The sequence below is a fragment of the Squalius cephalus genome (assembly GCF_949319135.1).
Source record: "Squalius cephalus genome assembly, chromosome: 20".
Taxonomy (NCBI): domain Eukaryota; kingdom Metazoa; phylum Chordata; class Actinopteri; order Cypriniformes; family Leuciscidae; genus Squalius; species Squalius cephalus.
The window spans coordinates 31,603,431-31,628,209 of NC_137141.1; the positions used below are offsets into that span (position 1 = coordinate 31,603,431).

Below are 24,779 nucleotides of genomic sequence, written 5' to 3' on the forward strand. Positions count from 1 at the left end.
CGAATGGCACGGTGGATTGTGTTCACCGATAATGTTTTCTGGAAGTATTCCTGAGCCCATGTTGTGATTTCCATTACAGTAGCATTCCTGTATGTGATGCAGTGTCGTCTAAGGGCCCGAAGATCACGGGCATCCAGTATGGTTTTCCAGCCTTGACCCTTACGCACAGAGATTGTTCCAGATTCTCTGAATCTTTGGATGATATTATGCACTGTAGATGATGATAACTTCAAACTCTTTGCAATTTTTCTCTGAGAAACTCCTTTCTGATATTGCTCCACTATTTTTCGCCGCAGCATTGGGGGAATTGGTGATCATCTGCCCATCTTGACTTCTGAGAGACACTGCCACTCTGAGAGGCTCTTTTTATACCCAATCATGTTGCCAATTGACCTAATAAGTTGCAAATTGGTCCTCCAGCTGTTCCTTATATGTACATTTAACTTTTCCAGCCTCTTATTGCTACCTGTCCCAACTTTTTTGGAATGTGTAGCTCTCATGAAATCCAAAATGAGCCAATATTTGGCATGATATTTCAAAATGTCTCACTTTCAACTTTTGATATGTTATCTATATTCTATTGTGAATAAAATATAAGTTTATGAGATTTGTAAATTATTCCATTCCTTTTTTACTCACAATTTGTACAGTGTCCCAACTTTTTCTGATTTGGGGTTGTACATTTTAAATCAAAAATTATTTAGCTTATTTTAAATAACTTTTAAAATACTTGTATAACTATAGTGTGTTCTAAATTATATTATGATATTATATTGTAAATGTTCTAAATTGCAACTTTATGATTACAAATGTGTAATTACAAATATATATATATTTTAATTTATGACATGCAAGTTTCAGTAGAAATGACATTAAAGTATAATTTAGTTTACCAGAAATGCTTTTAAGTAGCCTATACATTCGGCAGTAAATACTTTGCTGTTGTTTTGTTTTTGCTGTGGTGTCAAAATTCATACAGAGCAATAATTTTCAGCCTTTACAGACCCAGGGACCAGGATTGTGTTAGTTGTCTACTTCAGTAGTGTCAATCGATGGAATCAACTCCTCAAGTTCAGAAATATTTAATGAGGACTGGGGTCATGATTAAGAGTAAACGACTGTGGTCATTATCACACTCAATATAGCTTTTGTCCAACAAGAAATAAAAGCAGGATTCATGTACCTCCCAACATCCGCACCAAGCATTGAAGTAACAGCAAGACTTCATCAAATTTCATCATCATTTTAACTCTTATTTGAGTTACCCTCTGAAGTGATTGCTCCTTAGAATGCTAATTCATGGTTTGAGTCACTGGTTTCTTAAAAAAAGAAGTCATTGCAACAAATGAATCTGTCTCACTTTATATTAAAAGGGACAGTTCACCCAAAAATGAAAATTATGTCATCATCAATTCACCCGTATGTTGTTCCAAACCTGTATGAGTTTCTTTCTTCTGTTGAACTAAAACTAATATATAAAAAAAAAAAAAAAAATGTTGGTAACCAGACAGTTGACGTTAGCCATTGACTTCCATGGTATTTTTTCCTGTAGTTTTCCTACCGTCATCTGTCTGGTTACCAGCATTCTTCAAAATATCTTCTTTTGTGTTCAACAGAAGAAAGAAATTCATTCAGGTTTGGAACAACAAATTCTATTGGTGTCGACTGCTAAAATTTTTGAAAGACCTACACCAAATGTTGGATATTTAGTTACATGCTCATCTTGATTTCAAGTCGCTGAAGCATTATCATCTCAGATAAACATCTTTTGTCATGTGTCTTCCCAACACAATCTGTCACCACTCAGATCAAGGGTGCGTTATGCCTCTGTGGCCGCCAGTGATAAAATCACATCTCCCCCCCATGTTTTTTAAAGAAGGAAGTAGGCGAATCACATCAGTGAGGTTTTTTTTTCTTTTTTTTTTCTTTCTTTTCTGTACAATCACTCTCTTTATCATTGTCAGCAGTCTGATGAACCCCTGGTGAGCGCGGTCCGTTTGTACAGCTCTGCGACTGCCTTCCATTTGCATAGATATGCAAACCCCAGTTACATCTCGTTGTGTTCGCTGTGATGCTATCAGACTCAACTCACATAAATCCATTCGCCACATGCTACTTATCTGGGCCATTGTTCCGTCCTACATATTCTAAAGCGTGTTAAGCTAGCGCTCCATATGCAAAAAAATAAAATAATAATACATATGGCGCCATAGTAAAATGATCCATATCTCGTCCCACAAAACAGGGCAGGAGTTGTATATGTTCATATTAAAATGTTATCTGAGACATCTCTTCAGAGCTGTGCTTGAGGTCTCATTACATTAACACATTTTTTAGAGTGTCTATTGTATTTTAGTGGGCAGGAAAGAGCTCTTTGTGTTTTCATTTGTTGATAGCCTTTGTCAGTATCCTTTCCTGTCGTTGAAGCCATAAAACAAGAGACTGCTGAGAGCCGTTGCCTCTTTTATGTCTTCTTTCTGCCTCATTTAGTTTCACAAAGTGCTGAATTTACTTGATGTCTTTGTGTTTGTTTGCACAGAAGCTTTTAATGTAACTCTCTGATTTACTTTCTTGGTGGGAAAGTCGATCGGAAAGACATAAAGTAAACCTCTCCTGAGTAACCTGTTACACCTAATGTCTGGTTGTAAAAGAAGATATAGGAGAAAAATGGGGTGAAAGTGGGCTAATGGTAATGATCGGCGCTGCTTGTGCAAATGTTACATCTTAAGCAGGGGTGACCCTGGTATCAGAGAGTTACTGGGATTGAAATTCTGCTTTATCACCATTGTGCCCTTGAGGGATTTAATCCTTGGTTCCTTCGTGACAGCCGTGTCTGTAATTGGCGTCTCTTGTCTTTCTCCTCTCAGGAACCTCTCAAAACGTCACTCTCCGGGGCCGCTATCACTGCAGAGGGGGTCGCCAGATCAGCGTGAGCCAGCTGTGTGACTTCAACCCTGACTGTCCACAAGGGGACGATGAGGGAGAACATTGCCGTGAGTATTAGTGCCGTCCATTTGGAGGACGAGACAGCAGACGGGGGCTCAGGAGGTCAGCAGTCACTCTTTAATGAGAGCCCATTATATAACAGAAGTTGTGTTTATCGGACGTTGTAGGAGTTGTTCTGCTTCAGTGACCAGTGTCATCCCAGACACACTCTTTCTCAAAAAAGAAACAAAAAATGGGCTAACTCTAACCCCATATATATATACTGTAACCCCACATATATATATATATATATATATATATATATAAAGGATTTCTTTGTCTAACGCTAATAAAATATATTTATGCATAGTTTGAAATAATGGCTGAAAGTATGAACGCTTGTTTCCGCCATAAAAGATAAATGCGACTCACAGATCTGATTTTATTTTTTTATTTTTTTTACAATTGCGAGTTACAGTGTCAGTATTGTGAGATATAAACTTGCAATTCTGACTTTTTTTCCCTCTCAATTTCAAGTTTATATCTCGCAATTCTGACTTTTTTTCAATGTACTCGCAATTGTTAGTTATTGTTATATATTATGTATAGTAATTGTTAGTCCAATTCTGACATAAAAAAAATAAATAATAAATTCTAAGAATTGCAAGTTAATATCTCACAATTCTGACTTTATAGCTTGCAATTCCAAGTTTATATCATGCAATTGCGAGAAAAGTCAGAATTGTGTCAGAAAAAAACGTATTCAGTGGGTTTTATTTTTTTTTATTTTTTTATTCAGTGGCAGAAACAGGCTTCCATATGTAAGGACCTATGAAATAACTGAAAACATCTGGCGAAGTGATATGGAACTGTAATGCTACTGTTACTACTTTAGCCGTGCATTTCCCTGAAAATAATTGCACATCTTAGAATGTCCGTCAACCAATTAGATTCAAGCATTCAACAGCCCCGTAGTATAAATATATACAGTATATGGCAGTATATAAATATGGCAGTCATTCAATACTATGGTATTACGACCTGATTCGTGCACCATGTTACTGCCACGGTACTTTTTGTAAGGGAATTGTAAATATTATAAATGCAAATTGTATAATATGTAATTTGCTCTGCTGTCAGGCCTAATAACAGTAGCAGAGTGAAACTGGTACTGAAAATACATGTAAATTAGTGGGATGAGGTGAACATACATACTTGTGCTTGCTGCTTTAGTGGACATGCCCATTGTTTTCTCTGAATTGGGAGTTTTGACAGCATATTTCAGTCACAACATCAGAGCAACATTGTACTTTTAAACACTTTACCACTGAGCAATTTCAGTTCATATGAAACATCTCCCACATTTAGCCCATTTTCCTCTGTAATTTTCTCAATTGCTCTGTCTGATGGCCCCACCTTTACCTATCATTCCCTGCTGCTTCATTTCTGCAGTCAGTGAACTCCTCTTTCCTCCAAGATCAGCTGCTCACGCTGTCCTGATCCTGTCTAGCATGATGCAGTCATTAATGACTCGCAAGCGCAGCACAGATATTGCCAGAAGCTTTTCGACAGAAAACGGAGAGCTGCAATCTCATCCTGTGTCATTCAAATCACACATTTTCGCTGTCATCTTTCCCTGTTATTGCTCTCCATGCTAATCCTCACGAGTGTGGTCACGCTGGTCGATGTGTTTACTCTCTCCTGGTTAATGGCAGTGAGTTCAGGGCTGTATCATCTCCCCTCAGCGGATGATTAGCTGATCCTACCTCACACCTCTCAGATCAATACCGTGCAGAAGCTGTAATCATATTTCTGCGGGTCCACCTGCAGTGCTTCTGGACGAAAAAGAAAGCCAACATTTTGAGATTGAACAAGATTCTGAGTGTTGTTTATTGTTAGAGCAAAGCTAAATGTCACTGATTATGTTCAATATGCCACCACAGATATTAATATTGATTAGCAACCTGCTAATCAGTCTTTTTCAAAACCTGTTCAGCACATTTAATTTGCACAACAAGAATTTATTGTGTCTTTAATAAACTTTGTTGCTAAGATGAAAGCGACTTCTGAAGACCAGATGAAGAGATCTGCACAGGACACTGCAGTTGTCCTCAACTTTTAAAGTGATCTCACAAAGTATATCAATAACATCAGGGTCATATCTCAACCTAAAATCAAAATAATAACAATAGCTGCATATATAATTTGTCTTAATAAGTGTTTTGTTTTGTTGTCATTTCAGTAAGATTTAACATCTTAACATCCTTGTTCTTGTTTTAAGGTTTAATATTTTGCTTTTTTTACTATTATTATTACAGAGCACCACACATAACATGCCGGGGAAGAATGCTTTACCCACTAATTACTTTAATGCACTTGATATTTATTTGTTTGTTTGTTTGTCGATCATTTATTTATGTATTTAAATACAACTCCTTGTTTATTTATTCATCAATCAATCAATCAAATTGGAAGACTAAAAGATTTAAGATCAGTGCTGTGTCACAATTCACATACTGACGTCACGCATACGTCCTGAATTGTATTCAAAATTAGAATTATTAGTAAATGAGTATTCCAAAGATACCCTGGATTGTCTACTTTTCCGGGGTTGAATCCGAAGTGCAGATCCGTGCACACTACAATGGCTAATATTGCCCAAAACCCATTGCGCATTGGACGAGGATAGTAGTAAGGAATAGTAGGAAATTAAATCAAATTGAATGTGGATGATTTTAACTGTGACAAGCTGATTGACAGGGCGGTTAAACGGTGACGGGATGCACGTAACAAAGCTTTCTGTTAAAGACGCAATTATGATGAAGTAGTATGTCCCAAAACTTGCCTATACTCTTCTGATACACGCTCAAAAATATGTACTTTTTCTTCACAAAAACAGTACTTAGGACATAGTATATGTAGGCGAATTGGCACGCAATTTAAAATTTCATCTTAAAAATCTCATCTTTCGATTATTTTTAAAATAAAATATTGATATAGACGAACAAGGTCTTAAAAAAAAGAGGTTCAGACAAGGTTGTTTCAGGGAAAAGCATGAGTCTGTCAGTTTATACATTATTTATTTTTCTCTTAAAACAAGGAAAAAAGATCATTCTGTTTTCTTTATTTAATTAACTTCTTTATTTATTAACCAGACATTTCCGATAATCACTCCGTGCCCATGAATGCATCCATCCTTTTAAATGCCTAGCTCTAGATTGTATGAACACCTGGAGCAAAGCTTGTAAGTTACATGCCATCAGGCAATTCATCCTCTGCAATGCAGTCGATCGCTGGAAGCCAACCGTGTTTCTTCCCCCCTGTTTCTTAATGAAGGTCAGGCACATCCCTGCAGCCCTTCACAGGCTTGAATGAATCATCTGTTGATGGAATGGCTTCTAATATGGCCTTCCTACTAGGGCTGGGTATTGACACAAATTTCACAATTTGATTCAATTTCGATTTACAAGCTTGCAATTCGATTCGATTTTGATTCCGATTCGATTCAATATTGATATCCGGTACAATACATGGCAAATTTTCTCAAGGAAAACAAATCTCTTAACCAATGTTGTAAACTATGGGAGTCAGTTGTAGCCTACTAAGCTTCATTTGCCTGCTATAATATTGAAGGTAAAAATTAACTGATCTGTATACAAACACTTAAATTACACTTTTATTTATTTTTATAATAATGAAATGTAAACATTTAAATGCTGTCTGTCATAAAAAAACTTGCCAGATTTATTCAAATATGCATTAAATATTGAAGAAGATTAAAAAAATTATAATGAATATGCAATATGGTGCATAAATTTAGCGAAATGCTCCTCTCTCCTCTTTTTCTGGCTGACTAACGAGTTTATGGTCGCTGGATATGTTTTTTTCCGAGGTAAATGTGACGTTACATGACATTGCTTACAAGCTGTTTTAATGACGTCTTTCCACGGTTGAAACACTGATTGAGCGATTCCATGTGACATGATACGGATTTCGATAAGTTGTACTCTATCTTTTAACACACTTTCTGATGCTCATTCATGCTTATTTCACACTGTAACTGGTATTATTAAGGCGGAAGAGAAGATCTTCGCTGCTTCTTCTCTTGAGCTCAGATCTCACGCCACTGCGCCAAAACGGTATATGTTTTTGAAATTCGTAAGAAAATGGACGTAATTTGAAATCTGAGACTTTGTTTCATATCAATAGTAGCTTAGTATATAAGTATATATAACAATAAATAGTAGATTTATTGGATGGGATGCGGGCTACAATGTTCCATTCATTCATCAACTGAAAACAGGATGACTAGCCTAATCGATTCTTGGGATTTAAGAATCGATATCGGTTCGTAAAAATGAGAAACCTATATTTTTTACCCAGCCTACACTCTTTCTTCCCCACTCTTTACCTCAAAACAATATCCTCATCTGCACTCATAAACACTCTCCGCTGTCCTCTTATGCCTCTTCAGACATTTAAAAATGGTCAAAGACTATTTCTCATCAAAGCGTCTAAGCTCTTACGCTGAGGGATAAGATTGTTAGCACGTATTTATCTTGGTTCCACTTTATTTCGATAGTCCACTTTAGACATTCTACTAACTTTAAGTAACTTTGCAACTACATGTCAACTAACTGTCATTAGAGTATTAGTAGATGGTAGTAGACTGTTAGGGTTCGGGTTAGTAGAATAAGTAGCTGCCAAGTTACTTAGTCAGTAGAATATCTGTTAGGGAGCATCAAAATAAAGAGTTAGCAGATATTAAGCAGACAGTCTACTAATACTCTAATGACAGTTAGTTGACATGTAGTTGCAAAGTTACTTATAGTTAGTACAGTAGAATGTCTAAAGTGGACTATCGAAATAAAGTGTTACCTTTTATCTTTTTTTTTTTTTTTTTTTTTAGTATTCTCAACATGTCTCATTGTCTTCTCTCACTCAACCAGGTCAGTTCCTCAACGGCAGCTACTGCTCGTTCGGGAGAGAGGATTGCAGCTGGCAGCTGGTTCCAGGAAGGGGTCCGCAATGGAGGGCCCATCCGTCCATTCCCCAAGGCCTCAGAAGCAGCTGTCCATCACCAGGTGCTCTGCCTAAACATCTTAAGTTGAAGTCTAATCAACAAGAAGACTTGCAAGCACAGGGTTGACTACTGACAGTGAAACATTTAAAACAAAGCGAAATAATTTAAGCAGACATGGTTAATAAATCATCTTTATTAAAGATTGACAATAAGCTTTTGACTGGTTATAGTCGGTCTTTCATCTTTCATTATTCCTCTGGGTGGTTTGTTTCATGTCTTTCATCACTCTGTATGGCAGGGGCCTTGCTGGCCATCGACAGTCAGCCCAAAGGTCAGCGAGGATCAGCGCAGGTGCGAAGCCCGCTTTTCTTCTACCCCCTGCGGAACGCCCCGTGCATGGTAAGAATTGTTTCTGCATTCCACAAGTAACCATAATGCAACGGTATCTCTGTGCAATGGGTCTCTGGATCTCTGAGGAAATGAAGTTCTGAACGGTTTCCATCGAGTCTTATTTGCAAATGCATTCTAGTCTATGCATGCATCGATCAGTGCTACACCTACAGAAGTGCTCTGAATACTGATTCGGGTTGTATAGAAGTTCGGATAACCCATCAGGAGGTAATGGCTACAGATAAAGGCCCGGGTACACTTCATTTTCCACGTTCTGCTCCATCTCACACAGTTGAGTACTCGAGCCTTTCAAAGTACACTACTTTGGCCTTGAGCGCAAAAAGATTTGTGTTTTTAAGCTTGTTTGTACTCACACTGTGTGCACGGACACCAAAATTGGTCTGCACGCAGACAGTCTTACACGGTCCCTCCTGTTTGAAAATTACGTCAGGCGGACCGTTGCGGAACACGGATGGCCAAAATATAATTTGGGCTTAAATAAAAAGAGAGAGTATAGTATGTAATGAAAATAAAATACTACTCATGCTGTTTCTTCATATGCAGCAGTGTATATGTACTATAGGTGAAGTGGGAGAAAATATTCTATTTCAGTGCTTTTGCGTTAAAACAGGTGTTTCAAGCCCTCCAAGTACCCTCAAATACAGTACGCTGATATCCTTGTGTCCTGATATCCTGTTCCTAAAATAGAAATGCAGCTATGCAGTAAATTGTCATGTATACTATGTGAGAAGAATATTAAATGGATAGTTCACCCTTAAATAAAAATTAAGTCATCATTTACCCACCCTGGTGTTGTTGTAATGCCGTATGCCCTTCTTCATAAAAGGACACAAAAGTATAACAGAATGATCCCATGCGACTCGTGTGGTATATTCAAAGTGATCTGGCGGTATACAATAAAATTTGGTGAAAAACTAACCAAGATGTAATGTATTATTTAAAAAAAAAAAAAATCCTGGTCTTGTCTTGGCCTCAACACACACTGGTCTAGGTCTTGACTTGGTCTCAGTTTAGGTGGTCTTGACTACAACACTAGTAATAGTTTAATTCATTATCATTATTATTTTCTCAAATAATTCAGTTTCACATATATGTCCTACATTGTAGTCTTTTTGGGTTCGGGTTATTGTTAGCATGATGAGCCATAATAAAATTATTCACAGCGTTGATTTGGTTTGAGCTGGTAAGTTTTCAATGTTCAAGGCTATAGATGCCATTTTTAGGTTGCACAATACCTTTAATGGGTTGCTTTTGTAATCGCTATAGACAGAATGTAGCCCAGTGTCAGGAGGTTATTGTTGTACCCGCATTTCAATGTCATTTGAATGTAATTACATGGAAATTTGGCAACCAAATGTGAAATGTTAATGTCCGTTTTGAAAAATGGAAAAAATGTCTGGCTCTCGCCTAGGTGCAAAGCTTTTGAAAGACTGTCTCCGTATTCAATTCAGAATTCATAGACCTTGACCCCATCAGTCTGTGGCTCACAGACGAGCATGCTGGGAAAGGTGAATTACACAACTGCAAAAGACTTCCTGAAGAAAAAAACACTCAAACAGTGAGTTTCAGAGGGAACGGAGGGGTGCAGACTGACAGAGATGGAGAAGAGAGAGAAACAGTGGGATACCAATCTGAAAGTAAGAAAAAGAGAGAAAATGTCAGGGAGAATATGGGGTGTAGATAAATAGGAATACAGGTGGAGAGGTAGGCGTTGGTTTGGGCTTCATGAGAAGTCTGACTGACAGCTTTAGATAGATGTGAGGTGAGTGCTTACTCTTGTATGAACAGAGCCCAGAGCGGTGTGGAGGCACAGCGGGCCATGACAGCATATTGGACTAAATCCAGACACGAACCAGGACTATAGATTACAACTGTGATCTCTCCCCCCTAGCCACTGTTCTCAGTGTGTCAGTGTGACTTCTGTAATAGGAGAAGCCTTGCTCCTTTCAACAGCTGGCGTTTTCACAGGCCACTGTAAGTCTTCTGACATAAAGGTCCTTCATAATGAATGAACCTCTGAGCAGATGTGATATAAGCATCACAATCTGCACTAGGTCACACGCAGTCTCACGGGACCAGACTTTTGACATCAGCATAAAGTCTGGTCCATTTTGCAGCTTAATCTGGCCAAGAACCGCTCACTCAGCACGTCTGATTGACATGGAAAAGCGTTGTGGGTTTCCATGTTTTATGTGGACTTTCCATAGACGTAATGGTTTTTATACTTTACAAACTGTATATTTTACACAGTTCACAGAAAACTTTCTGCCAATTTAGATAAAAAAAAAAAAAAAAAAGATAATTCTGTATGATTTCTAAGCTTGTTTTCTCATGGAGACCAAAAAAGTTTCCCCACAAGGTCAACATTTACTGGTATTATTATACTTGTAGGCACATTTGGTGTCATGGCCTCATTCATTTACATTGTTAGTGCCTTAAAGGAGAACTCCGGTCAATTTTAACATTGAGCTCATTTTATTGTACATTTGGAGTGCTGTCAGTACAGAGAACAACGACAAAAATCGGTGTTGCCTACACCGAGTTATTCTATTTTTAAAATTTGCACCCTGTTGACTTCAATGGGGCAAGTACTAAACCTGCTTTTAGCCTCTTAACATCCTTGATGTGTCATTACAAGTGCACAGGTCATGTGAGTGATTCCTTCAGAGTGAACACGAGTGAGTCTGACTGCAGTAGATGTGAAAGATAAGTATAAAAATTATGTTATTTAAGCCAGCGCAAATACCTTTGTTTACATCCTGTTTTTCGGGCGAAGTCCAAAGTAGTCGATTGCCGAGTTCACGCGCATGATCATAGGTATTAAACCTATGCGTGTGAACTCTGCAATCGACTACTTTGGACTTCGCCCGAAAAACAGGATGTAAACAGGTATTTGCGCTGGCTTAAATAACATCATTTTTATACATATCTTTCACATCTACTGCAGTCAGACTCACTCGTGTTCACTCAGAAGGAATCACTCACATTTTCTGTGCACTTGTAATGACACATCAAGGATGTTAAGAGGCTAAAAGCAGGTTTAGTATTTGCCCCATTGAAGTCAACAGGGTGCAAATTTTAAAAATAGAATAACTCGGTGTAGGCAACACCGATTTTTGTCGTTGTTCTCTGTATTGACAGCACTCCAAATGTACAAAAAAATGAGCTCAATGTTAAAATTGACCGGAGTTCTCCTTTAAAGTAACTGAGTCAAAATACATTTTTGTGGGAATCAATATTATGCCACTGTGCTGGGCTCAAATCCAGAATATTACTTTAACAAATATGGCTTTGAAACCAAAATATAAGAATACAGTTCTGGTCAAGGGTATTTAGTGCCCAATTGTCAAAATTTGACTAAGAATGTTTTGCACCTCCTGATACATTTATTAATTTGCATGTGCTGTCTGCATTGTTTTTGCACCTGGTACATTAAATGAATCATGCAAATCTGAGTGCTAGGTTGTGAAGGATGCAGCAGACTTCCAATATCTGTTGTACTTTCTTCTTCACCACTGCATACCAGGCACTGCACGTCTGGATATGTGCCCATTTCAAAGGTCCTTCTTAATCAATTTATGAATTACTGCAAAAAATTCGTAGTAGCAAATATATACAAACATCAATGCAACGTTAATTGTACCACTCAAAAAGTGCCTGGCAAAACTTCTGATTAAATCCTTTGTGAATAAGGCTCTTACTGTAATATACCAAATTTACATATTGAAACTGCTGGTTTTCAGCCAGTTTTTTTTTTTTTTTTTTTTGCATTTTATGTGCCATATGCATCTAACAATGACTGTGAGTTGTCTGTTTGAGGCTGAGAATACATTATACGTAATCATTCATGAAATATCTGCCAAATTTGAAACTGTGAAAAAAAAAAAAAAGACGTCACATGCATCATCATGCTTAAATCTTAGGTTACACTTTATTTCGATGGTCCACTTTAGACATTCTACTAACTATACAGTTGGTAGTCAACCAGAATGCCTATTACCAGCGCGGCAAAAATAAACCAGTCGCATTTCAAAGTCGTTCGCGAAATTAACTCATTGATGTGACATTTTTCTATTGCAATGTTTTATGTTGAAATGTTTTCATTATTTATCAATTTATCAATTATGCTAATCATAATAACCTATTGTAAGACTATTTTTTAATTGATGCTAAAACACAAATGCTGCCGACTAACATCGGTTAACAAGTCCTCACAATGTTTTAATTTTACGATCATTTAGTTTAATTTATTTCACTGTTATGTTTCAGTTCATAAACCTACGCCTACTAACACATTAAAATAACACAAAGTATAAGACACATAACCTTGACATGCATAGCTCACAATGTTAACGTTTAGCCTACTTTGCTTAAATTTCACGCAATAATAGAAGCCTACATTTGTTTCAGTTCCAAATGTGTACTTTAACTTCAGTATTGGGATTATGAATTTGTGTAACTACAATGTTTCACTTGAATGTATCTGCTACAGCTCTCAATGAGCCACTGCAGATTACACAATAGAAAGAATAAACTGACACTTTTCAAAGTCTGTTATTGTAGCGCCTCTTGGCGGTAAAAGGCAGCAAATACACATCCCCAATTTTACCGCCGCGAGAATGGTAAGCAACTTTAAGTAACTTTGCAACTACATGTCAACTAACTCATATTAGGCTATTTGTAGACTGTTAGTAGACTGCTAGGTTTGGGTTAGGTATTAGGGTTTGGGTAAGTAGAAAATCTTGACATGTAGATGCAAAGTTTCTTAGTCTGCATCAAAATAAAGTGTTAGCAGATATTAAGCAAACAGTCTTCTAATCTACTGTCTACTGTTATACCAAATCTGATTTTGTGATCTTTTCTGCAGGTCAAGTTCTGGGTGTGTGGATCTTCAAATGGAGTGCTATCTCTCTGGATTATAGAGAACAGCACAGGACCCGAGGACCAACGGAGTCTCTGGAACTCAACAAGCGAAGCTAATATGGGGAAAGGGTGGAAACTCATTACCCTACCACTCTTCGGTTTGGTGGATCTGTAAGTCTATAGTTACAACCATCAAATCTATGCTGAATATCCTCCATGGTCTGAGTGTACACATTATTTGTAACTTAACAATGGCATAATCAGGTAAACAATGACTGGAATGCTTCTGCTTAAGGAGAATTCATGCAAAATGAAGTTTCGGATACATATGCAAAAGTTTTCACTTACCTTTGAGCAAGCTGTAGACATTTACCTTTGGTTTCGCACTCGTATATCCTAATGAATCCCACTGGTGCCGCATCCCTGCCTATGGGACCGGCACAGCACCGCACATCCCGCGCTCACCTTATCACTCTCTCCAGAAGAAAAAAACTGACAGAGGGGAAAAAAAATCAATGAAGAGGTTCACCATTCATCCACACTTTCACTCCAATTAGCAACTGCTCTTGACTTGTACTGTAAGAGTAAGGAGGGCCGAGGAAAATAGGAGGATGTTACATCTCTACATGTTGGATTGGAATCTCATCTAACACTCTCAAAACCCCCACAATTCCCCACTCCCCAACCTCCACTCTTGTTATCCAGGGTCTCGCTAATTCCAGTCCACGGGGGGCGATTAAAATTTCATTCCTGGCCTCCTTCCCCTTTTCTTGTTGTAGTTATTTTTTTTTAGATGTATCTACCACTCCACAGCATAGCTGCAAAGCTTCATGCCCTATGACCCAAAGAGCCAGTTCTTACACATTTATTATCATGGGAGATATTAGGGCAGGGGGTAACACTCCTCTCAGGGATTTATTCAAAATCTGATGGGTTCTACTGTAGCCATAAATATACATTTGTGGTGGTTTGGAGATATACCTTAGCTAAAGAATGACATCTACATTTGTCTTCTTTGGAACACAAAAGTAGAGGTTTAACAAAATGCCCATTGTGCTGTTTTCCAAATATGAGAACCAATAACATGTGACGTTAAACCTGCAGTGTGGTAAAGTTTTAAACTTTCGAAATTGTCAGTGCATATTCCAGTCTTCACATAAAGCTATTGTATGGCTTCAGAAGACTAGGGATAAGTCAGAGGGCCAGATTTACTAAACAGGGTAAATTAGCAAGAGAGCGCACCCCCCCCCCCCCCCCCCCCCCAAAAAAAAAAAAAAAAAAGCAGATGGGAGTGGAAACTTCTGTTGTGTGATCTACTGACGACGCACACATTAAAGAACACAGATGCAGCCGAATCATTACCAGAATGGCCAACGCAAATTAGCGTCTGGTTTAAGGATGTGGGCATTAAATAATGGCACAAAACCAGTAAATTGACTAGCGCAAACCTTAGTTAATCACCTTGCATGATTTATTTAAATTCTCTCCTCCCATAAATTTTCCATCTGAAAGGGAAACTTCTACAAATGCATAATCTCAGCCGCAAAAATAATCCTGTCCACAACTTCTCAGCGTTAAATTTTCACAGCATATTTTTAGTAAATCCTGACAGTATTTTTTTTTTTTTTTTTTATGCCAAAAGAAGCTTTGCGCTGGTGGAATCTGTTAGTAAATCTGGCCCATTGTGAAAAATTTAACAGAATTTATTTGTGCTCTTTTTGGAGCTTGAAAGCCTCAGTACCCATTCATTATTAGAAGTGTGGAAAAGAGCAGCCTGGACGTTCTGCTAAACATCTTATTTTTTGTTGGACTGACCAAATAATCTGGTTTGGAATGACATTATGAGCATGTTTACAGACATTTATTTTCTAGTGTTTATTGTTCCAAAGGGACTCTAGTTAATAGCTATCCAATTTCTGCTGTGTGTCTCAGCTTAAAAGATGTTTTCACTCTCTTTTTAATTTATCCCCCTTTTTCTCTGTCACACTTTAGGTTCTACCTGCAGTTCAGTGCTGATATTTCCTCTAGTACAGGAATTGCATTTGCTGTGGACAACTTCACTCTGAGCATGGAGTGCTTCCTTGAAAGTGAGTGTAGCATCTTCACTATTTTCATTATCAGCCATTTTCCATCCTGAGATGATAGAAGTAGCCATTTTAAAAATAATTAATTAATATAACCATTAACCATCCACTAATAGGTTTTTTAGTGGCCGGTTCCACCCCCTCCATTCAAGCTCAAATGCAGTTTTCAGGGAACTGACTTCGCCTAAAGAGAACGCTCTGAACTGCTCTTGATTAGCATTAGTTATTTTTTATTTTATTGCAGTGCTTAGGGTGCCTGAAACTGATCCACTGTGGGTGTATCATGAGTATTTATTGACTGTTTGACTTTTTCTGGTTGACATCAACTTTTTGGATTCAGTTTTGACAGAATTGATTCGGTGTGAGCTGTTAGCTTTTATAAATGTAAATCTAAAATGGTGCTTTCATGCTTGCCATTACAACCTGAAAATATTTGCAGATGTTTATACCAGCTACCTAGAGATTATCTGTAATGTCCAAAAAACATGGTGCTCCTTTGTAAAAAAAATAAAATAAACGTCATGACTAAAATGGCCTCTTGAATTTAAAATCATCACACTGTGAGGATCAAAGTGCCAGCCATCGAGAGGGAATTTTTCATGCACATATTATTTATGTATGTTCAGGTTAAGCTGTCTGCTTAGCTGTTTATTACTGATTCTTGATGCAAGTAAACATTACTGAAAGCTACAACAAACTGCAATTATAGATGGAAATGTTTTAAATAGCAAAACAAACAATTGTAAAGCCCTTTCCACTAGTATTGTCATAATGCTGGAATTTCTCATTTTTATACGATATCTTGAAAATTTCAATATTCGATACCATAGGAACAACTGCCATATAGATATTTTTATTATTTCATAATGTTTTGATAATTTTGTTGCAATTGAGCTTACACTTACACTTGCTTACACGGCACAAGGAGGCTGCATTTGAAAGTTTGAACTAAAGTCAATCGCCAGTAATAAAATAAGAACAAACAAACAAATTGCAAATGGTAGCACACATAAATACAATAAAATAAAGAGATAAATGAAATAAACATGGCTTAAAGTTTTTTCAGGTGGGTCTAACAGTAGTATTTAGGTAAGACATACAACAGAAATGAATCATGTAAAATAACACTGGATAGTCTTCATTGTAATAATTAATGCCTACAAAAGTCATTCAGTCAAGAGCAGTGAGTGATTTTTTCTTAGTCTTTTGTTCTTTGATTAACATGACAGACAGCAGCAGGAATATTAGGCTCGCCCCGCCAAATCTCACGAGAATCACGGCTTGCTTTATGGCACGACGTCACATACATCAACAACATATGAAGCAGCCTCTATGGAAGACACTAGCACGCATTTCAGACGTGAATCATGGCATGAGTCGACGAAGAAAACGAAGGAAGCGCTGTCGGAAGAGTGCAGAGATGGCTCTGCATGAGTGGTATTTACGACTGAAACTGCATAGTGAGCTTATGAACGGATCCAATATACATTTACATGTGATTTCTTTCGTCTGTTCCAAAACTTACTGTGTTCACCTAAATGCTTGCCAAGACGGGCATTTTTTGTGTGTATTTGACTGTTAAAGCGCAATGACCCACGGAAAAGAGCTCAATTTGATACTCGTGAGCTGTTTGAGAGGCAGCTTTATGAGAGCGTCACTTATATAGATCACTTTTGGTGTGAGCGCGAAACCTGCAGGAATGAGTAAAATAATGTGCAATACCAGCAACCCCGCTCCTAAATTCAGGACCTAACATCCAACACTATTCAACTGCAGTGAATAAGAAGAGTGAATGGTAAATCGCCATCGGAGAGAAGAGAGAGCGAGAACGTGCAGCTGGTATCGAACCCTTCTTCTTTGGCAACTTCTTCTCGCACTGTTGCGAAACTTTGGATCTTCAAATGAAGATTAATTCATTGTGTGATGTAACAAAGATTGACAACACAAAGCCATGGATGTAGATCAGGCCTGACGTTTCATACAAATCTGCTGAAGCTGGAATCAACTCTTCGCACAGCGACTCTGACACACGTTAACCAAGATGCCGGTCACTGATGACTCAAGAATGACAAGGCCTTTTAGCCAGTACTAAGAAGACAAGAAAAGCATCCACTCGAGTTCCACATTTTGATTGTGCTGGAAATTGTGAGCCGTCTGAGGGGGCTCTTAAGACGGATTTGAAGGAGATCAGCACAGGATATTGCACAGCTGGGAAAAGAACAGGAATGGGAATCATTAATGCAAACCTCTTGGATTAAACAGGATAAGATCTTTTATTTGTTGGCCTTATGGTGTCTCGCTTTTTTCTCCGAACGAGCCAATGTATTTACTTCAGCTTTTGGCATTTGGAATCAACTTGGCACTGACTTTATCATACATTTGCCCTTCTAGACCCTGGCAACAGTGCGAGAAGAAGTGTGTTACTTCCCAGAAGGAGTGGATAGGGCTTTACAGTTGTTTGTTGTGCTGTTTAAAACATATTCATTTATAATTCCAGTTTGTTGTAGCTTTCAGTAATGTTTACTTGCATTAAGGACCAGTAATACACAACAAAGCAGACAGCTTAACCTGAACATACATAAATAATATGTGCAAGACAAATTCGCTCTTGATGCCTGGCACTTTGATCCTCACAGTGTGATGATTTGAAAGCATCATTAGACACGATGAGATGAATATCTTTGTAAGATCTGAGTCTTAATCCCTCTCCGTTGGCGTGAGAGAGGGCCACTGATGTTGAATAGCTCATTTGGCCCATGAAATATTTGCCCAGCAATTTGTATCTGATGCCATTTTCTGCCACACATCGATTCGACACGGCTGCACTGCGGCTGCCATTTATTCCATCCTTTCTGCCATTTCCCTTTCCGATGACACTTGGGAATGTGTGGAGTTATATATTATGCCATCGTTTCCAGGCTAAATTAAATATTATAGCTATACATCATCACACTGGGGTTTGCGGTACCCATCCAGCAGTGTTTCCCAGGGTAAGCAGTGTGCATCATTGGCATGACTGATTTGTTTAAAATGTAATTGTTTAAATTTTGTATGATCCACATAACATGCTTGTCAGTTCCCGTAGGAAAGATAAATCACAAAAGATCAGTTGTTATTTCCTAGACAGCAATGAGATAGAATGGATGAATTTGAGGTTTTTCTTCAGAGAAAAACCTTGTATTAATCTGACATCTGTCTCCTCCAGAATTTCAGAATAAATCTAATCTCAGTGCCATAAATTGTGCTCAGGTTGGCAAAGATACCAAATATTAGCAATAAACGAGATTTTGGTAACACTTTACTGTAAGGTTGTGTGTTAACATTAGTTATTGCAGTAGTTAACATTGAATAAGTGTAACGCATTACAAATAACATGATGCTTATTGTAGTTCTAGACTCATCTCACTTGCACAAAACAATATTCAGTATGCCTCAATTGGAATAAATACAGTGCACTTTATGTATTTAATCTCACTTTATTTACCAAAATCTTTGCTGCTGACTTTCAATGATCCAATTCAACCATATAAGCAAAAATGACTTCAGATAAACATCACATTTCGTTTTTTTTTTTTTTTTTTTTTTTTTTTTTGCTGAAGTAAGAGTTTTGAACTTTCTTCTCCTTATTCTTCTGCGATTCAGAATGGCAGCACAGCTGAAAGGTTTGTTTAAGCAGCGCCCTCTACTGTTCAGGCGTGAATTTGCATTTCCTTCAGCCTGAGGTTTATTCATTTCACTTTTGGTTTAGAAGGACCTTTAAATTTGTCCAAAGAAATATAACTTTTTTGTTAGAAAAAAACAACAACAAAAAAAAACAAAAGTTCAGCCCAGGTGAGAGAAAGTAACCTAAAAGTAATGTAATCCATTACTTTCCATAAAAAGTAACCAAGTAATGCAATTAGTTACTTTTTTAGGGATCAACACAATATCGTAATGCACTACTTTTAAAAGTAACTTTCCCCAACACTGCAAATAACAATAGTTTCAAATGCTTTTAACATTTCAAGTTGTATATATTCGCATCAATGTATTATACATGAACATGAAATTAACCAACGCAATCTCACGACCAATTCGTACGAGTGAGTTATAGGTGGCTAATTGATACGAATTTGTACGACCTCATTCGTACAAATTCGTGTGATTTGTCTAAATCCCAGTGATGGGCAGGTTTAGGGGCGAGGTCAAGGGTAGGTCTTTCGTACGAATTCATATGAATTGGGCAACTCGTAAAATATGTGCGATTTAGCAAAGTGTGGTCGTATGAATTTGTACGAATTAGCTACCTTTTTTTTTTTTTTTTATCCCTGATTCCTAATGCATTAAGTAATGTTAACATTACTTATCTTAATGTTATCTCTTATCAAGATTTTAATATAAACACCTACATTTCTCATCAAATTCTTCCAAATTATTTTGGGCTATGATATCCACATTCATTTTATAGCTTTAACTCTTACTATATGTCAACTGTTAATGAAAAATATTAAAATAACTAAACAAACAAACTGGAAAAAAATAAAACGGTATCAATTTCAATGATTTTAATCATTAATGATGATAAGTCTTTGATGGAAGATTTGTTTTTAAATGTGAACTTGAAATTTAAATGATTCCAGTTACTCCTTTAGTAGCCATAAATTGCTAAAACTAAGTTCAGACTGAATAAACTGAAACTAGACATCTAAATGTAAACTAACAAAAACTAAATATAATATATGGCATTTAAAATTACAACTAAACATCAAAAGATTTTTCTAAGGAGAAAAAAATGGTAATGCTTAAATCAAATATATTAAACAAATCATTAACATGTTAATTTGTTAAAATTCAGTAACAGCTGCACAAATTCTCAAAGCCTGAGCTTTGAAAGTAAAATCTGTAGGGCAGTGGCCTGGAGGCCTAGAGGACTGGAGCTGAAAAGCACTGGTTTAGTGTTTAAAGCTCAGAGCTGGTAACCAGAAAGCTGCTTTTATCCGCACAAATCACAAGCTATGATCCATCAACATTGTTTCATGGTGCAAGGCTCTCAACCCTTGGTTGGTCCAATTGGACTGCCACTAATGAGCTTGTGATGTCATTATAAAAAGTGCATGAACAAATTTATGCAATGTCATGTGGCGATAAATAAAGTTTCAACATTTCTATTGCTTTGTGCACTTTTGTGGCACTGTTCTTTTTACCCAAATATTATTTTTTTTTGCTAAAGTAACACTCATATATTTATTTTACCACCAAAACACTATTGTATTGTGTTTAATTAACTTAACCTGTATAATTTTCCACTTTACTTAATTATCAATCGTTAAACTAATGTAAAGGGTTTAATTTCGCGATTCAAAAAACAAAACAAAAAACGGATGTGACGATTTCCAATGTATTGGGTGAAGACGGCGTGTGTAGAAGGTGGCAAGATGCATGGCGTCAGAGAAAATATAAAGTTAATCTAAAGGCAAAGTCTTTCATTTAGTATTTCGGGAAGTCTGTTCTGGAATGCTTTTATTATATTGCACATTATATTGCCCAAAATTTTTTTTTATATTTTGGCTGCTTGTTCAAATTGCTTCATTAAAATGAGTTTAAGCAACACAATTGCTATACATTTTTTCCAAACTTAATTTGATTGTGTTCAATCTGCTTAAATATGTCAAATTTAAGTTTACTTTGTTGGATTACATGAATGATTTGTGTTGCATTAACTGAAACTGGGCAGTGCTTGTTAGTTCCCAGCACAACACAAGGAGTTTACATAGATTACAAAAAATTCCATTAATGTTAATAAAAAATAATTTGCTTGTGTGGAACCACTGTCCATAATTGAATTAAGTTAGTTAAAAGAGTCATTTTTTTGAGTGTGTGTTTCCTGTCAGAGCAGTAACTTCGTCTCACTGGTCTCCAAATGAAACAGATGGCACCGGATTCACTTTGTGGGTGTTTACCTCTATTTCCCGGCTTTGGCATGGTGGCAGACTCACTTATCCCGTTTTTATTAGTTTTCTCTTCGGAACAGGGAGTCATATCAATAAGAAAATTTGCATGCCTACCCGGAGTGGCAGTCTGTGATGGAACAGTAAAATAAAAAATAAAACAAAGTCTGTCAGGAAAGTCATACTAGGTTTTTTAGGATTCATTCTACGGCACTACCTGTGGTGCCCAAAACTCGTAAAAATCACCCAGCGCTGCTTTTATGACAATGCCAGCTGCTCAGCGATGGTTCAGCGTTTCCCTAATGAGTGCTTTCTCGACAACATGAGTGTTTCTCACAGGGACGATGGGTGCCAGATATGCTATTTAAGTGGAGATATTGGAATTCTGAAATGTAGACAAAGGGAGAGAAAGAATGGTTTAGGTAGCTTTTATATTCATCATAGATTTGTCCCAGTCTTAAACATCAGATTGACTTTTTATTTCATAAACCTCACTTGGCTTTAGGGCAACTTACTTTCTGTCAAGAGTCCAAGCTTATATTTTGAACTCAATCAACCATTACTGAGAAAAAAAAAAAAAAAAAAATCAAGCCTCAAGCTGAAATATTATGAATGTATCTGGCAGCTGGAGTCAGATATTATGTGGTCCAGTGAGAATTGCTCTGAATTTCCGACTGAAAACCTAGTTCAAGCAAATGTAAATGTGTTTGGAGTGCTGCATGCTGTGTGTGTGTTCTAGTTCATTTCATTTATTTCCATCCCATGTTTAGCTAAAAATGCTAAAAAGTACTTGAGCCTCAATTCAAAAACCTGCATTAGATATCAAGCCAAATTGCATTTTAATACATTGTATTATATAGCAAATATCATATATTAAAATAATATTATTGTTAATATTATAATATTGTATTATTATTATTTATATTTGTAATGTAAGACCATAAGAATGTAAGAATTCATTAACATGCCCATGCCACTTTTGATTTGATGTTTTGTCATACAATACAATGAAATCAATTTTAAAGCGTGGCTTAAGGTTTTAAATACTTTTTTTAGAGCCAGAGCAGCTTACACGTATGTAGGTGCAATTTCTATGTATTCTTGCCTACAATTGTGTCAAGAGAATTTTGCAAGTTTGCACGTTTGATTTATCGTTCTCCCTGCAGCACTGCAATAAGTGCTGCTATCTAAACTACAAAGCACACATTTAAAAAAGTTCTCATCTGACATCCCCCTCAAGCGAAACTGACAGTGGGCAGAAAACCCCTCTGACATCTAGCTTAATCTGGATTCATTTAGGGCCCTGGGTATATATGATATTGGAATACTAACACATGCCGTGCCCTAACACATCCTTAAAAAATTGAGCCTTGGTACTGATGTGAGGAACACTAGTTTAAGTGTGACTTTCGCAATCTCATTACCCTCCATTGCACCCATTATTCCCTGTTCTTTCTCTACTGTCACTAAAAATAAAAGTGGCATCAATAACACACTATCTCAGATGGGCAAAAAGAAATTCTTCTGATCATTAAAATGAAGAGACGGCAGTGTTAGGTCTTAAAGAGATAGTTCACCCAAATAAACACAAATTAAGATTACTTTTTAATGGAACCTGCGAGATTCCTATCCTACCTTTGAATGTCCAGATAACCAACATTTAGAATATCCAGAAACGATCACACACAGCTTTTATATTTACCATATGTGATGTTATCTATAAAAGCCCAAATCTGTTCATCATATACAGTGATCATATCTCTTCACAAGACTTGGATTCAAGTTGTGGTTACCTAGACTTTCAATGGAGGGACAGAAACCTCTCAGGTTTCATGAAAAATATCTTAATTTGTTTTTTGAAGAATAGCCTGAATCTCATGGGTTTGGAATGACATTATGGTGTTTAACGGATTACAGAATTTAAATTGTTTGGGTGAACTATGCTGTTAAATGTTGGATTATCATAGACACCATTCAAGTATCTCAACTGTCCAATTGGATATTGGAGACATATTGAAGTATTTGAAGAGCGATGACTAAGCTGTTTTCTGATTGTCCTGGCAGATTTGGAAAACTGCTGAGTGACATTTCTCCCTGGAGCAAAGGATTACATTCTTCCAAGGTTCACCCGCCAAAAATTGTCTACCGCAGTGTGTAATGCTGCAGTCAAACTACCTGTAACTTATCCACAGTGGAAGTCAAAAATATATGAATAATCAGAGCCATGTCCTTGTGGTTCTGCATGTTATGGGTAATGCATTACAAGTTTGGAAGCAAAAAATAGAATGTCACTTTTTAAATTTATGCTATATGCTTCAGTTCAAATCAAATAAGTAACATGCATTAGTTTTCTATTTATCTTGTTTATTCATTGACAAATCCAATTGAAAAACCTCACATTGCATGCTAGACTGCAAATGAGCACCACATAACAACATAATGCCATCATAATCAACAAAAAAAAAAATCAATGAACTACACTACCATGGTGCAATGTCTAAAGGACCTGTCAAGTATAGCACTGCCATATCGACGAGTGCATTATAAGTTGTATATTGGGCAGTGTTTTATGATCTTATATATATATATATATATATATATATATATATATATATATATATATATATATATATATATATATATATATATATATATATAGAGTAGGTATAAAAATGGATTTGTAAATTTGAATGTGTTTGAAAGACAAGTTATTCAAAGACAGTTATGGTTAAATCACTGAGTGATAATTCAAATAACAATGAATGTGTTTATCAGGAGCTAAATAGATATGCAACCTTTTTAAAAGTGAAATGATACAGTGATCAAATGCTGTGTGCTCTCAGGTCCAAACCTGGAGGAGATATTTAAATATGCAACTTTAAATTGTTAATGCTCTGAAAGTTGATGTAAGTAATGTAAGATTTTTCTTTTTTTCTTGATATAATATACATAATTATCACTCAGTGATAGCTGTCTTTGAATAACTTGTCTTTCAAACACATTCAAATTTACAAATGCATGTTTATACCTACTCAACATGTAATGCAGAGATTCCCCAAATTTTGTCAGCTGAACCTCTTTGATCTAATATATTTACTTGAAGTACCCTTTGAGTTATTATTTGGTCAATAATAGGTCAATAATAATAGTAAATACAATTAAGTTCACAGTTCTCTGATGTCAGCTAATGGTCACGTGACATGCAGGTGAACAAATAAAATTATATATTTTTTTTAATAGGTGCTTTATTTTGATTGTTTTTATTTAAAATTATTTATTTTAATTTAATTTTATTTTAGGATTTAATTACTAAATAGCTTTTCATTAAACTCACAAATCCCTGTAGTTCCATCACAAATTCCAGTCTGGGAAAACCTGACATAATTTATTGTTTAATGCACTTCATGTTGTTGATAACAAAGTCAAGAAAGCCACATATTTTCTTTCTTTTTGTGTTTTTATATCAATATGGTACAAGATTATTCTATTCAAATCAACGTGATAAACGAGTTAGGTCAAAAGTAATCTAAAAGTAATCAAAAAGTA

General features: G+C 36.5%; 1 protein-coding gene across 2 annotated transcripts in view; it reads left to right on the forward strand.

Annotated features, from left to right (window-relative positions):
- alk (ALK receptor tyrosine kinase) overlaps window positions 1-24,779 on the forward strand; it is a 399,864-nt gene that overhangs the window by 329,901 nt on the left and 45,184 nt on the right. For both annotated transcript variants that reach the window (XM_079853870.1, XM_079853871.1), the window contains exons 6-10: window positions 2,868-2,993; window positions 7,875-8,009; window positions 8,247-8,347; window positions 13,227-13,393; window positions 15,215-15,309. In XM_079853870.1, the coding sequence (XP_079709996.1) occupies window positions 2,868-2,993; window positions 7,875-8,009; window positions 8,247-8,347; window positions 13,227-13,393; window positions 15,215-15,309 (624 nt within the window). The remainder of the gene's footprint in view (window positions 1-2,867; window positions 2,994-7,874; window positions 8,010-8,246; window positions 8,348-13,226; window positions 13,394-15,214; window positions 15,310-24,779) is intronic.